General features: G+C 51.0%; 1 protein-coding gene across 1 annotated transcript in view; it reads left to right on the forward strand.

The window, feature by feature from the left end:
- The first annotated feature begins 9,452 nt into the window (after positions 1–9,452).
- ROS1 (ROS proto-oncogene 1, receptor tyrosine kinase) overlaps positions 9,453–16,493 on the forward strand; it is a 91,772-nt gene continuing 84,731 nt past the window's right edge. The window contains exons 1-4 of the mRNA XM_054022878.1: positions 9,453–9,575; positions 11,935–11,985; positions 14,354–14,413; positions 15,150–15,176. Coding sequence (XP_053878853.1) covers positions 9,453–9,575; positions 11,935–11,985; positions 14,354–14,413; positions 15,150–15,176 — 261 coding nt within the window. The remainder of the gene's footprint in view (positions 9,576–11,934; positions 11,986–14,353; positions 14,414–15,149; positions 15,177–16,493) is intronic.

Consider the following 16,493-nt stretch of genomic DNA (forward strand, 5'->3'; position numbering starts at 1 on the left):
CACACAAGCGGTCCATTTCCTGGACACTACTGTGCTAATAAGCGATGGTCACATCAATACCACCCTATACCGGAAACCTACTGACCGCTACACTTACCTACATGCCTCCAGCTTCCATCCAGGACACACCACACGATCCATTGTCTACAGCCAAGCTCTAAGATATAACCGCATTTGCTCCAATCCCTCGGATAGAGACAAGCACCTACAAGATCTCTATCAAGCATTCTTAAAACTACAATACCCACCTGCTGAAGTGAAAAAACAGATTGACAGAGCCAGACGAGTACCCAGAAGTCACCTCCTACAAGACAGGCCCAACAAAGAAAATAACAGAACACCACTAGCTGTCACCTTCAGCCCCCAACTAAAACCTCTCCAGTGCATCATCAGAGATCTACAACCTATCCTGAAAGATGATCCTTTACTCTCACAGATCTTGGGAGACAGACCTGTCCTCGCTTACAGACAACCCCCCAACCTAAAGCAAATACTCACCAGCAACCACACATCACTGAACAAAACCACTAACCCAGGAACCTATCCTTGTAACAAACCCCGATGCCAACTCTGTCCACATATCTATTCAAGTGACATCATCATAGGACCTAATCACATCAGCCATACCATCAGGGGCTCGTTCACCTGCACATCTACCAATGTGATATATGCCATCATGTGCCAGCAATGCCCCTCTGCCATGTACATTGGCCAAACCGGACAGTCTCTACGCAAAAGAATTAATGGACACAAATCTGACATCAGGAATCAAAATACTCAAAAACCAGTGGGAGAACACTTTAACCTGTCTGGTCATTCAGTGACAGACCTGCGGGTGGCTATATTACAACAGAAAAACTTCAAAAACAGACTCCAAAGAGAGACTGCAGAGCTAGAATTGATATGCAAACTAGACACAATCAACTCCGGTTTGAATAAGGACTGGGAATGGCTGAGCCATTACAAACATTGACTCTATCTCCCTGTAGTAGGTCCTAGCCGGGGCTCGACCCTTCCGGGCAGGAGGGGAGCCACACCGACTCACTACTCTGGGAATAAGCAGTCAGTTAGTCCTGAAACTCCGGCTCTTTGGTGCAGAGTCGGAGCAACCACAGTTAAAGCTCAGGAGCCCAGGCCCTGGATCAGGGCGGGGCAAACACAGTTAGCTCAGACCCTTGCTTGCTGGGCTGAGCGGGCAAATAGTTCAGAGCCCAGGCCCTGGATCAGGGCGGGGCAAACACAGTTAGGCTCAGGTCCTTATGGCAGGGGCTGAGCGGGTAAATAGTTCAAAGCCCAGGCCCTGGATCAGGGCGGGGCAAACACAGTTAAGCTCAGGCCCTTATTTGCAGGGGCTGAGCGAGCAAATAGTTCAGAGGCCAGGCCCTGGATCAGGGCGGGGCAAACACAGTTAAGCTCAGGCCCTTGTTGCAGGGGCTGAGCGAGCAAATAGTTCAGAGGCCAGGCCCTGGATCAGGGCGGGGCAAACACAGTTAAGCTCAGGCCCTTGTTGCAGGGAGCTGAGCGAGCAAATAGTTCAGAGCCCAGGCCCTGGATCAGGGCGGGGCAAACACAGTTAGCTCAGGCCCTTGTTGCAGGGGCTGAGCGAGCAAATAGTTCAAAGCCCAGGCCCTGGATCAGGGCGGGGCAAACACAGTTAGGCTCAGGCCCTTGTTACAGGGGCTGAGCGAGCAAACAGTTCAAAGCCCAGGCCCTGGATCAGGGCGGGGCAAACACAGTTAAGCTCAGGCCCTTAGTTGCAGGGAGCTGAGCGAGCAAATAGTTCAGAGCCCAGGCCCTGGATCAGGGCGGGGCGAACACAGTTAGGCTCAGGCCCTTGTTGCAGGGGCTGAGCAGGCAAATGGTTCAAGGCCCAGGCTTCTGTAGCCGAGCGTTGGGTGAGGGGGAGGCCTGCCACCCGTACGGAGGGTGGCAGGGGGGAACGCAGGCCCACCCACTCCACTGCGTTCCAGCCCGGGGCCCTAACAGCGGTTGCTGCCGCTGCTGGTCAGTGGGGTATCCAGACCGCAACACACTGACATAGGCTCACACTCAGTTGCAGCCGGACCGGGGTCGGCTACCCCCGGGCTACTTCCGTGATCCCCCTCACAGCCTACCTCGGTCGTTGCGCCGGGATCGGGCCAGTCCACCTGCATGGGCTCCTCTCTGCCCGGGCTCGGCGGCAAGTCTGGTAGCTCTGCCGGGAAGTCCGGCCAATGGTCCTCAGGCGGCTCCTCTGGATAGCAGCAGGGGCTGAGGGGTTCGGGTCCAGTCTCACCCTCAGGGTTAGCGGGGTTCGGTTCCCAGGGGTTCTCCCAGTGGCGGGCGTGAACGGGCTCCGGCGGCTCCTCCTCGTAGCGGGCCCGGGGTAGCTCAGGCCAGCTAGGGTCTTCGACGGTCTCCTGGCCGGGAGCTCCCGGCCGCACGTCGGCTCCCTGTGGTGGCTGGCCGCCAACTGAGCTCTGGCGGCCGGCCTTTATACTTCCTGTCCCGCCCCTTGACTTCCGGGGGGCGGGGACAGGCGGTGGTGGTCCCACCCACTCTGGTGCCGGCACGTGGGCTCCCTCTTCTGGGCAGGAGGGGAGCCACACCGACTCACTACACACCCCCCCCCTTAAGACTGGCTCCCGCCTGTCGGGGCCAGGTCCTGCCATCTCCCCCATGCGGGATAGGAAGTCCGCATTCGTATGGTCCTTACCTGCTCGATGCTGGACCGTAAATGCGTAGGGTTGTAAGGCGAGGTACCACCGCATAATGCGGGCATTATTATCTTTCATCCGCATTAGCCACCGGAGGGGGGCGTGGTCTGTGACGAGGGTGAACGGGGCCCCGAGGAGGTAGAAGCGCAGGGCATCGCAGGCCCACTTCACCGCGAGGGCCTCTTTTTCCACCACGGCGTAATTCCTCTCCCGGGGGAACAGCTTCCGGCTGAGATATACTACGGGGTGGTCCTTTCCCTCCACTTCTTGGGACAGGACTGCCCCTAATCCTACGCCGGAGGCGTCGGTCTGCAGGATGAATGGGCGTTTAAAGTCTGGGCTATAGAGAACCGGCTCCTGGCAGAGGCACTTCTGCAGTGTCCGGAAGGCCGCTTCACATTCGGGGGACCATCGTACCTGCCGGGGGCTGTCCTTCGTCAGAAGCCCAGTTAAGGGTGCTGCGATGGTCGCGAACTGGGGGATGAACCGTCTGTAATACCCAACGAGGCCCAGGAACTGCCGAACGTGCCGTTTGGTTGATGGGGTGGGACAGTCCAGGAGGGCCTGGACTTTCCCGACGAGGGGCTTGACCTGCCCGCCCCCGACGGTATAGCCGAGATAGTTGGTCTCTTGCCAGGCAATCCGGCACTTTTTGGGGTTGGCGGTCAGGCCCGCCTGTCGTAGGGACCTTAGGACCGCCGCAACCCGGGGCAGATGATCCTCCCAGCTGCGGCTATAGATGACCACGTCGTCTATGTACGCCGCCGCATAGTCCTGATGGGGCTGCAGAAGTTGGTCCATCAGCCGCTGGAAGGTGGCTGGGGCTCCATGGAGACCGAATGGCATCCGTGTGAATTGGTACAGCCCCGTTGGAGTGGCAAAGGCGGTCTTCTCTTTTGAGGTCTCCTCGAGGGGGATCTGCCAGTAGCCTTTGCTAAGATCTAAGGTGGTGATATACTGGGCCTCCCCCAGGCGGCCCAGTAACTCGTCTACACGGGGCATCGGGTAGGCATCGAAGCGCGAGATGGCGTTTACCCTCCGAAAGTCGATGCAGAAGCGGCGGGTACCGTCCGGCTTGGGCACCAGGACCACCGGACTACGCCACTCGCTCTGGGACGGTTCGATGACGCCCAGAGCCAGCATGGCTCTTACTTCCTCCTCGACCGCACCCCGCATCCGATAGGGCAGGGGCCGGGTCGTCTCTCGAACCACCTTTCCCGGCTCGGTCTGGATGGAGTGTTTGACCAGGGACGTGTGGCCCGGTACGGCCGTGAAGGTTCGCTTGAAGGTTTGCAGCAGGCAGTTAGTCTGTTTACATTGCTCTTCCGTGAGCGATTGTCCTAATTGGGGTGCCGGGGGGTCATCCGTCGAGGGTACCTGGGGTCCCAATTCCGGCTCGGGCGGGCATGGGTTGATTAAGAGGCCCTCCCGGTCCTGCCACCGTTTCAGCAGGTTGACGTGATACCGCTGGGTTTCCTTCCGCTTGTCCGGTTGCCGCACCTCGTAGGTGACGGGACCGACCTTACGCACGACTTCGTAAGGTCCCTGCCACCGGGCTAACAATTTTGACTCACTAGACGGGAGGAGGAGTAGGACACGGTCTCCTGGTTGGAACTCCCGGACTTGGGCTCCCTGATCGTAGGTCCGTTTCTGCCGTTCCTGCGCCGTCTTTAAATTTTCGCGGGCCAGGGCTCCGGCCTGGGCAAGGTACTCCTGTAACTGGATGACATATTTCAGGAGGCCCTGGGCTGGGGACGCTGACTGTTCCCAGGTCTCTCTCATCAGGTCTAAGAGGCCCCGCGGTCTGCGTCCGTACAGCAGCTCGAAAGGGGAAAATTTTGTTGAGGTCTGCGGGACTTCTCGGATGGCTAGCAGCAAGGGTGGAAGGAATTGGTCCCAGTGGCGGAGGTCCTCTGCGGGGAATTTCCGCAACATGCTTTTCAAAGTGCGGTTAAACCGCTCCACCAACCCGTCCGTCTGCGGGTGGTACACGGACGTCCGGAGTTGTTTGATGCCTAAGAGGGCACAGACCTGTCGCAACAATTGGGACGTGAAGTTCGTTCCTTGGTCGGTCAGTATCTCTCTAGGCAGTCCTACTCGGGCGAAGATTTTCAGCAATTCCCCCGCGATAGACCGGGCGGTAATACTTCGCAGGGGGATGGCTTCGGGGAACCGAGAGGCATAGTCCACCAAGACCAGGATGTATTGAAACCCCGCGGCACTTTTCGGGAGGGGGCCCACGAGGTCCATGGCGACCCGTTCAAAGGGCGTCTCCATCACTGGCATGGGGATCAGGGGTGCCTTGGGGATCCCGGGCGGGGCGACCCTCTGACACTCTGGGCAGGAGGCGCAATATTCTTTCACCTCCTGAGAGATTCCTGGCCAAAAGAAGCGCGCCAGGATTCGAGCGAGGGTCTTCTCTCGCCCCAGGTGCCCGGCGGCTGGCACATCGTGGGCCAACTTCATTACCGCCCGCCGGTGACACAGGGGCACTAACAGTTGGGTTTGTGGTTCCTGGGTGCGGGGGTCACGGTCCAGGCGGTAGAGCCGGTCCCGGCGTAGCTCAAAATGGGGCCACAGGGTGGCCCGCTGGGGGTCCACAACCTTCCCGTCTACTGCCGCGAGCTGCTCGTAGAAGCGGCTAAGGGTGGGATCCTCTCGCTGGTCCCGACAGAAATCGGTATCGAAGCGGGGCTGAGGGGCCGGCTCCGGCGGCGGTCCCGCTGCGTCCGTGTTGTCTATCTCGGTCGCTGGACCCTGCTCGGGGGTCTCGGAGGAGGACCCCAACCGATCAGCCTCCAGGGCCGGCGTGGACCGTAGGACTTCCTCAAAGGCCGGCCAGTCCCGACCGAGGATCACAGGGTATGCAAGATGGGGAGCTACCCCAACCACCAGGTGTCGGGTGATCCCCGCGATGGTTAGGGGGACCCGGGCGCTGGGGTATGGTCGGACATCCCCATGGATGCATTGTAGATGAATACATCCGAGGCGGTTATCACCCGGCGGTACCAGGTCCTTACGGACCAACGTCTGGCCACAACCCGAATCGATCAAGGCCCGCGTAGTCCGTCCTCCGACGGCCGCCGGGACGGTCAGCTTGGGGTTCATGGCTGGCCTGGCTCGAGTGTGGCCCGCCCACACTTGCCCATAGCTGCAATCCATCTCCGGACAGTCTCGGCGGAGGTGTCCCATCTTCCCACAACTGAAGCAGGGTCCAAGTTCAGGTCGTCTGCTCCGGGGGCCTTCCCGGCTTGGGCTCCGGGGGGGGCTTCGTCGAGCCCTTGGGGGCCCCTGGCCCGGGGCCACTGGTCCGGTCCAAGGAGCCGGGTCCGCGTGCCGGATCCGGGTCTCGCGGCGGGGGTCGGGCCTCGGTGCGGGGGGTCGTGGTCCGCTCAGGGGTTCCCCTTTCTTTTCGCCGCGGGCTGGTTCGGGCCCGGGGCGGCGGAAGGTGGGCCCTACTGCATCTTCGGCGGCCAGGAAGTCCTCCATTAGTGACACTGCCTGGGCCAGTGTCGTCGGCCGGTGGCGAAGCACCCAGGCGCGCCCTCGGGAGGGTAGGGTGTGCACGAACTGTTCCAACACCACCTGCTCGGTTACCTCCTCCGCCGTCCGGGTGCCGGGCTGTAGCCACCGTCGGCAAGCCTCTTTTAAGGTTTGGGCCACTACCCGCGGTCGGGCCCCGGTGGGGTAAGTCTGGCCCCGAAACCTTTGTCGGAAAGTCTCGGGACTGACGTCGAGGGCGTCCAATATCGCGGCCTTCACCAGGTCGTAGTCCCGTGCTTCCTCAGCCGCCAATCCCCGATAGGCCACCTGGGCCGCCCCCGTCAGGTAGGGGGCTAAGAGGGTAGCCCACTGGTCCCTGGGCCACCCGGCGACGAGGGCTACCCGCTCGAACGTGACCAGGAATGCCTCCGGGTCGTCGTCTGGGCTCATCTTAGTCAAGCGAAGGGGGGCAGCTAACCGCGGCATCTCCGCAGCCTCCCCTGCCGGCCCCAGTGTGGGGCGAGGGAGCGTGACCAGCAGCTGCTGCAGCTGGACTCCCAACTGCCGCACCAGCTGTTGCTGTTGCTCGAGCTGGGCTGTGTGCTGTTCCTGCTGCAACTGGAGTTGGGCGGCATCTCGCTGCTGTTGCTGTGCGAGCTGAGCGGCCTGCTGTTGCTGTTGCTGCTGCAGCTGGGCCGTCTGCTGCCGCTCCTGGCTCTCCGCGAGCAGCTGAAACAGCCGCTCCATATCCATTCCTTAGAATGGGGGGGGGCAACGGCCACTCCCCCTCTAGCCCCTTCTCACAGGGGCAGGGGCTCGTGCCCCACGTTGGGCGCCAAATGTAGTAGGTCCTAGCCGGGGCTCGACCCTTCCGGGCAGGAGGGGAGCCACACCGACTCACTACTCTGGGAATAAGCAGTCAGTTAGTCCTGAAACTCCGGCTCTTTGGTGCAGAGTCGGAGCAACCACAGTTAAAGCTCAGGAGCCCAGGCCCTGGATCAGGGCGGGGCAAACACAGTTAGCTCAGACCCTTGCTTGCTGGGCTGAGCGGGCAAATAGTTCAGAGCCCAGGCCCTGGATCAGGGCGGGGCAAACACAGTTAGGCTCAGGTCCTTATGGCAGGGGCTGAGCGGGTAAATAGTTCAAAGCCCAGGCCCTGGATCAGGGCGGGGCAAACACAGTTAAGCTCAGGCCCTTATTTGCAGGGGCTGAGCGAGCAAATAGTTCAGAGGCCAGGCCCTGGATCAGGGCGGGGCAAACACAGTTAAGCTCAGGCCCTTGTTGCAGGGGCTGAGCGAGCAAATAGTTCAGAGGCCAGGCCCTGGATCAGGGCGGGGCAAACACAGTTAAGCTCAGGCCCTTGTTGCAGGGAGCTGAGCGAGCAAATAGTTCAGAGCCCAGGCCCTGGATCAGGGCGGGGCAAACACAGTTAGCTCAGGCCCTTGTTGCAGGGGCTGAGCGAGCAAATAGTTCAAAGCCCAGGCCCTGGATCAGGGCGGGGCAAACACAGTTAGGCTCAGGCCCTTGTTACAGGGGCTGAGCGAGCAAACAGTTCAAAGCCCAGGCCCTGGATCAGGGCGGGGCAAACACAGTTAAGCTCAGGCCCTTAGTTGCAGGGAGCTGAGCGAGCAAATAGTTCAGAGCCCAGGCCCTGGATCAGGGCGGGGCAAACACAGTTAGCTCAGGCCCTTGTTGCAGGGGCTGAGCGAGCAAATAGTTCAGAGGCCAGGCCCTGGATAAGGGCGGGGCGAACACAGTTAGGCTCAGGCCCTTGTTGCAGGGGCTGAGCAGGCAAATGGTTCAAGGCCCAGGCTTCTGTAGCCGAGCGTTGGGTGAGGGGGAGGCCTGCCACCCGTACGGAGGGTGGCAGGGGGGAACGCAGGCCCACCCACTCCACTGCGTTCCAGCCCGGGGCCCTAACAGCGGTTGCTGCCGCTGCTGGTCAGTGGGGTATCCAGACCGCAACACACTGACATAGGCTCACACTCAGTTGCAGCCGGACCGGGGTCGGCTACCCCCGGGCTACTTCCGTGATCCCCCTCACAGCCTACCTCGGTCGTTGCGCCGGGATCGGGCCAGTCCACCTGCATGGGCTCCTCTCTGCCCGGGCTCGGCGGCAAGTCTGGTAGCTCTGCCGGGAAGTCCGGCCAATGGTCCTCAGGCGGCTCCTCTGGATAGCAGCAGGGGCTGAGGGGTTCGGGTCCAGTCTCACCCTCAGGGTTAGCGGGGTTCGGTTCCCAGGGGTTCTCCCAGTGGCGGGCGTGAACGGGCTCCGGCGGCTCCTCCTCGTAGCGGGCCCGGGGTAGCTCAGGCCAGCTAGGGTCTTCGACGGTCTCCTGGCCGGGAGCTCCCGGCCGCACGTCTGCTCCCTGTGGTGGCTGGCCGCCAACTGAGCTCTGGCGGCCGGCCTTTATACTTCCTGTCCCGCCCCTTGACTTCCGGGGGGCGGGGACAGGCGGTGGTGGTCCCACCCACTCTGGTGCCAGCACGTGGGCTCCCTCTTCTGGGCAGGAGGGGAGCCACACCGACTCACTACACTCCCCTTGTAAGTACTCTCACACTTCTTATCACACTGTCTGTACTCGGCTAGCTTGATTATCACTTCAAAAGTTTTTTTTCTCTTAATTAATTGGCCTCTCAGAGTTGGTAAGACAACTCCCACCTGTTTATGCTCTCTGTATGTGTGTATATATATCTCCTCATTATATGTTCCATTCTATATGCATCCGAAGAAGTGGGCTGTAGTCCACGAAAGCTTATGCTCTAATAAATTTGTTAGTCTCTAAGGTGCCACAAGTACTCCTGTTCTTCTTTTTGAGAAAGTTATTTTCCACCACACCAATCAGCACAGCTGTGTTACCTGAAGCCATTTTTAAAAACAGTGATTAAAAATTGTTTCATCATAAGAGAAAATACAAACAGGGGTCCTCTCTCTCTCTCACTCTCTTCCTCATTCACCATAATACTGGGATAAGATCACTCCACTTAGTTTTCTTTTCACTTCAATGATAAGGAGCCATGTGACCTTTCATCGGTCGGCACCTTTGTCTGAGCAGTTTAATAAGAAACTATTAAATAGATGTTGCACAATTTCAAGACAAGTGATCCAGGAAGCCCCAAAGTCATAGAATGGATGGATTATAAACAAGGATTTTACTAACACGTAGAAAACTTCCGCATTTCAATGTTCTATCTGGCATCTAGAATCCACGGAATCTATGAGGCTGAAACAAGAAAAGTAGCAGACTGCCAGATGAAATTGTTGTTCAAGCTATGAGGAACATTAACGTGTGGAAGCCTAAGCTAGTCAGTCTTCTTTCTGTTTACTGCATATGGATTTCTACAGTATATTGTACTTTCTTGATTAATTGTCAGAATTTATGTACAGGCGGCCTGGTAAGTTTTGGAAAAAATTATACTTACCTCTTAGATATATGATTGTTGCTACCACAATTAGCATTTTCTAATGCAAACCACTTTATTTGAAATTGTATGTAAAGAACCTATGTGGGCAAAACTGGGGGCTGAAATTATGTTTTTAAAATTGAGTTTGAAGTGGAAAAATGGATATCATACCTTTTAAAGGGGAAACCCAGTTAATCATACTCCATCTGAATTTTATTTCCCCTCTGTTACAATGATTCATCAGATTACTGTAACTGAAAGAGACTACAGGAAAAAAACCAAACAACAAAAACTATTTTTTTCAGTTTCTTTTTTTTATAGACTGTCTAATCTACAGCGTTTGCTGTAAAATAAGCTAGTCAATATACCCTTCTATTTGTATGGGTCTTTCACACAGCAACATGGAAAAATAAAACATTTTAAAAATAGGAAAGTGTAACTATAAAATTACAACAATTGGCAGGGGACTTAAGTGCAGATGTGGTATGTAAAACTGTCTAGCTTTCCGTTGCTGGTATCCCTTTAAGTAGAAGAGTGGGTTGTTATATCTTTAATCTTATGTTTTCGTAGTGTTCCTTTGGGTAGTGAAGTGGAATTTATTTGTTTTCCTTTTGCTGATGCATAAAGATGATAAGCCCAAACTCTAACTGAAACCTGATCAATAATTATGCTTCAAATTTCATTTTTATTCGGCTGAGTATGTCGACTGATCTTATCTAGACCATGTACATGTGCTCTGTAGAAATGACTTTGTGCATCTTCTGGCTAATTAGCTCTGTCAGCTCTGAAAAATATACTGATTATGGACATGAAATGTACAGGATGGATGTACCAGGTACACAATCTTATTAAAATCGCCAGTCTTTAAAACCTGTTTCTGATGCAGAAAAGAGCCCCTGCAGCAGTGAAAGGGTTACTCATCTTTCCTGCTATGAGCTTAGGTGGTAATAATATTCCTAACACGGATTCTTTGATTAATTTTTAAATAAATTCTGAATGAGAAATGCTCTGTCCCTCTTCATAGAACTCTTCTTTAAAAGCCAAACCTGTGGCATCCATATTTCATATGCCACTTAAAAATATTGTGACGGGGACTGAAATGAGAAAAAGCTGGTCTCAAGGTCAGTACAGTTCAAAGCTTCCATTTCCCCATCCAAAGGGTACCTGTGTGATCACACCTGCTGTGGGACTGTTTTGCATCAGACAGGGGTTCTTAACCATTGCCACACTATATGCCTCTTATCCTGCAAATGCTTGTGCATGTTCAACTTCTCTCTATGAGAATAGTCCCATGCTTAGAGTTCAGCACATGCTGTAAGCGTTTGTAGGATCAAGTCCCATGACCCCACATTCAGCTACTCAAAGCTGGTTAAATGCATCCCAGAATATTTGCACTTCTGAAGAGGTGCCTGGTCTTGCACAATTCAAACTAGGCGCTCTGGGAATAGGAACCATAGTTCTGAGGCACTTTTGGTACCAGAAGAGAATCAGTTGTCATGTGGTTAGTTATAGCCATTTCGGAAGGAGGCCAGAGGAAAATTTAAAGAAACAAAATCTGTAACATGCATTTTGGAGGTCAGACTCAGTTGGACTTGTGTCATTTGGGTTCCAGGTTTGTTTATGAAGCATTTATTATTGTCTCAGTAAATCAGAATAAATTGGAGACGGCTCAGAGAAGAGTCACAAGAACGATTTAAAGGATTGGAAAACATGCCTTATAGGAGCTCAATCAATGTAGCTTAGCAAAGAGAAGGTTAATCACAGTCTATAAATACCTACATAGGGAATAGGAATTTGATAATGGGATCTTCAATTTAGCAGACAATGGTATAGCAAGACCCAATAGCTGGAAGTTGAAGCTAGACAAATTCAGACTGGAAATAAGGCATAAAATGTTAACAGTGAAGGTAGTTAACCAGTGGAACAATTTACAGAGTGTCATGGTGGATTCTCCATCACTAGCAATTTTTAAGTCAAGATTGGATATTCTTTTAAAAGATATGCAGTAGTTCAAAAGGAATTATTTTGGGGGAAGCTCAATGGCCTACAGGAAGTCAGACTGGGTGATCACAGTATTCCCTTCTGGTCTTAGAAGCTATGAATCAGGAGACAAAGGGCCAAATTCCTCCTTGAGATAACTTAATTGACTCCAGCTGACTCCACCAACTTCCATATCCTAATGATACTCTTCGATTACTCTCAAGCAAGTAAGAAGCAATTGTCATTTCAGCAATAATTTTAAAAGTTTCATGTGAGGTGGAAAAAAATTGAAGGAAGGAAGGAAAATGCTAGTAGAGGAAGTACTGGATATCTAATCTCACTTATAAATATATATATATTTTTTTTACAGGAAGGAGAGCTTGGCATTAATGCTTGCAATGTTAGTGACATCAATGTAGCTGTGAGTAATGGTTTGCATTGTTACTTATGTTATTGCTGTATAGGGTGCAATGGTCATATTATCTGGTTATAGCTTTGCCAGCATGGTGGATCATATTAAGACTTGACATAAGTAGGTGCAACTCCATTGATTGCAGAGGAGTTACATCTAATTACTGCAGGCCTGAATTTGACCCATATTCTTAAAAAGACAGTTTTTTTTTTTTTTAAAGTGAATTTGCCATAGTGGAGCATAGGTCTCTATTCAGGCTCCTATTTCAATTCAGAGTCTACACAATTCAGAATGAAGAAATATTTGAGATAATTTGGGTCCCCATCAGAATCAGTGTTCCCATGAGTAGGGTGACCATATTTCCTAAAGTACAAAGGGGATGGCCCGGGGCTTGCCCGAGCTGCCCTCCCCCCTGCGCCAGCATGGCTAGACAGAGCTGCTGCCACTTGGGGCTCCAGCTGACCCCCCCCCGCCCTGCCCCCCCAAGCTCCATGCCGCCCAGGGCTGAGGCTGAGTGCCTGAGCCCTGTGCTGACGATGGCTGGGGCTGACACCCCGCCCCCCCGAGCTCCGTGCTGTCCGTGGCTGGGATTGGGGTTGAGTGTTCAAGCTCCATACTTCCGGACACTGGGCCTGGGCCTGGGGCTGACCCTCTGAGCCCTGCTGCCTGGCACCTCGTGTTGCCACCCCCCCCCCAATGTTCCTCTGCGCCCCACTTCGGGTCACACCCGACTTTTTTTGTAAACTGAGCATTTGTTCGTTTGTGCTTGCGAATTGATCAGTTCACAGGAGCAAACAGGACAAATGCCCGTTTTTGTCAAAGAAATCAAGACAGCTGGCACAGAACTTAAAAAGGAAACTGTCCCGGACAAAATGGGACATATGGTCACCCTACTCATGAGAGGCACATAATTTTTACTATTGCATTCTGGGTAGTCTAGTAAATTTAAAATAACACACCCATTTTATTTTCTCATAAATTTGACAGGGAGGAAACTGAAAATACTATTTTTTAAGATGTTGTGTTAGACTTCTATAGAGCTATAAATGTTTGGGTTTATACTAGAGATTTCTATAGGTTAACACAAACTTTTGATGGGGGTGATTTTTGGAAGGAGCAGCAGCCTTCAGGAGAGGTTCCCTTAGAAATCTTGGATCTCTAACACAGTTCATCCTGATAGCCACAGGGCCCTTGAGGGCTAGTTCCCACTTATTTGCTGGATGCATGGAGGATTCAATCATCAATGTTATCCACAATCTTTAGTGAATTACAGTCTCTCTGCAAATGGCCTCGGGTGTGTGTGGAGGGTGGTGGGGGTCATGTGAGCGTGAAAAGCTAGATTGTCACAATGTTTACTTGGCCATGCAGCTCTGCCCCCTTACTCACCTATGTGTCTTTGCTCAGATCGATAGTTGCCAATTATCATGATTTTCTTATGCTTTGTGATATTTGGTGTTTTTCATAAAGCCCCAGGTCTTGGAGTCAGGTGATTGTGAGAGAATTTCAACATTTTTTTTTTTAAAGGAAGTTTGTAGATCTCCTGGAAGCAGAGAAAAGATTGAAATGTAATTAACACAATTTCAAAACCAGAAGATAAATAAAAAATCCAACATTTATTATTAGTTTTAAAAATATCATGATGTTAAGCCAATTTCATGATTTTTGGAAGGTCCATTTTTGAATGTTTCAGCCTGTTTATGGCAAATTTGTTCCTTCTCTCTATCAGCGAGTCAGGAGTAGACTTGAAAGGACTGCTTGCTCCACCCTGTCCAGATCAAGGAAAGAGCTTTATGATGGGGGTGAATTAATTAATTTACTTCCTTTCTGGAGCAAGAGAGGAACTGGAGCTCCCTGGGCCAAAATTCATTCTTTGTTTTGTTCCTGGAGCTTTGCAGCAGGCACCATCCCTCTCTCAGGGCACAGTGTAAAGCTGCAGTCTAGACCAAAATAATGGAGTTGCACACCAGCCATTACAGTACCCTCAATCACGATGGCTGTGTCAAGGTCCTGTCTAGAAGTGGTTGTGTGGATCACTCACACAAACTTCTATGTGTATTCATTATATTAATTTTCAGGGGAAACTTTCAGGAGTTTTATCTGTCTATCTAGCCCCATTACCATAGTGTATAAGTATCTCAAAATATTTAATGTATTTATCTTCATGAGGAAGAGAAGTGCTGTTACCCCATTTTACACATGGGGAACTGAGGCATAGAAAGTTTACATGTTTGCCCAAGATAATCTCAGAAGTCTGTGGTAGAGCAAGAAATTGACCCTAGGTTTCCCAGATTAGCATCCTAACCACTGGACCATCCTTCCTCCTTGTTTGTCTGACTGCAACTATTTTAAAGTACTAACTATTCAGTCTTTCTTGCAGTGCACACAGGGATGTCGATTTTGGAATGCAACAGTACAAAAAAGTTGCCCACTGCAATGTGTAAGTACTGTATTAGTCAAAGTTCCACTTCCTATGCTTTGATTTTTGTCTGATAAATTATCCAAAAGTATTCTACCAAACTAGTCTTTTTATAATAAAAAATATAATAGCCATAATTTGTTTTCCAGTAAGTTGATATGTTTCTTATTGGAATATGTAACATCATATTATTAGTTCAGAAGTCTTCGAAATAGAGTACATTAACCTGGGAATCACTAGTTCTTGGCATGGGGGTACCTTCACAATACAAACCTGCATTATGTCTGCCACAGTGTGGTGGGAACAGAGAACACTAACATTCAATGAAAATTAAACTCCCCTTCTGGGTTTTCAGTCAGTTAAATTGTCAGTGTTCAACACCTTTCTGCACCAGGCCCTTTAGACCCCTATCTTTAGAATACACGTTATCACCATGTTTCCTGTTGTTAACCGATAGTATCTGGACAAGAACTAGCACAGGTTCTGGGACAGTTGCCAGGGAAAAGTTTGAGAGGAACTGGGTTCCTTTTCTTGAGAAATCTGGAGCTCAGTCAGACTTGACGTAATTCAAATGCTGGCCTTCCAGTTTTGAATTTGGATTTCTTCTTTTCAGCCGTTTGTCACTGAAAAGCATTTGCTATGTACTCTGTGTGTGTAAGAAATGTCTGATGAGTTAATACTACCTTATTTGCAATATTGGACTATTGAAAGACTATATTCCTGCTAAGCATGTCTCTTTTTGTTTGCTTCTCTACAGAATCAGACCTACATCAGAGCATGTGAGGTAAGTTAAATGCCAATAAGACCAGTATAAACACCCTAAAATGATAACTTCAGTTCACACAGCAAAATGAAACACAACTTAGATACCCAAAATTTTAAATCCAGGTGTCTGGTTGTGTTGTGCAAACCCTGTGGCATTACATTACTGTATTCTTGTTAAAAACATAAGATACACAGTGTACATTGGCCTAGAAATGAAGCTTGAATGTAGATGTGTATAGATGAGGTTTTCAAACCAGGGCATAGATTTTATTTATTTTTAAGCCTGTGAAGGAGAAAAGATGGTCTGGTGGCTAAAGACTGGACTCGGGCTGAGTTCTGTTCTTGGCTATGCCACAGACTTGCTGTGTGATTTTGGGTAACATGTTAATCTCTGTGGGCCTCAGTGTCCCTTCTATAAAATGGTTAATAGCTCTTTTCCTCACAGGGCCATTATGAGGCCACTTCATTGATGTATGTGAGTTGCTCAGATACTGTTGTGATGAGTGCCATAGAAAATGCCTATAAACAAACAATGCAATTTTCTTACAGATGTTGAATAGTACCTTTTCCCAAGAGTAGTCCCATTAAAGTTAGTTGGAACACCGATGGAATAAGGTGCTACTCAACATGAATAAGGGTGTCAGAATCTGGCACTTAAAGGGGGAATTTCCACCAACAAGGATTTCTTGGTTTCATGGGGAATAGATGGCAAATTTGCCTTTAAAAATCTCCAGGGAAAAGTTTATTATTATTTTCCTCAGCAAGAACCAAAACAAAATCAGGTTTAGGGCTGTAGCAATTAATTGTCAGTAGGAAAAGGAAGAAGGAAAACATGAAATAAAGAAAAAAGACAGGAAATATGTCTGTTGAATGGAGCACTTTATAGTTTCTTCAAAGCAGTACAAACCAGTTGATGCGCATATGTTTAAAGAGAAGGTGAGCCCATAACCTAAACATTCTTGACTGTCAATGATTAAGACATTAAATAGACCTGCAGCTGACAGTTTGTAAAGCTGTTGTAACATATTGTGACCATATTTGTTATGCTGAATACGGGACACCTGGTACAATTACTCGTATTCAAGCGAGTTCAACGGCAATCAATCAGAATTATGTAGTACAAACATTCAAATTAACATCAGGTTGACTGAGCCCCTGTTAAAAAGAAATACTGCGTAGTTGGATTCTTTTTATTTATCTTCTTATCTTTAAGGCTTTAGGGTTCACACAGGAAGGGGTGACACCCTTCCCACTCCCATATACCTCTCTCAAACGGGTGGTGGTGGTAGTGACTGACCTATCTGACTCTTCCTGCCCCGGCGCTCTCCGCCCTCCA

The sequence above is a fragment of the Malaclemys terrapin genome, chromosome 3 (genome assembly GCF_027887155.1).
Source record: "Malaclemys terrapin pileata isolate rMalTer1 chromosome 3, rMalTer1.hap1, whole genome shotgun sequence".
Taxonomy (NCBI): Eukaryota; Metazoa; Chordata; order Testudines; family Emydidae; genus Malaclemys; species Malaclemys terrapin.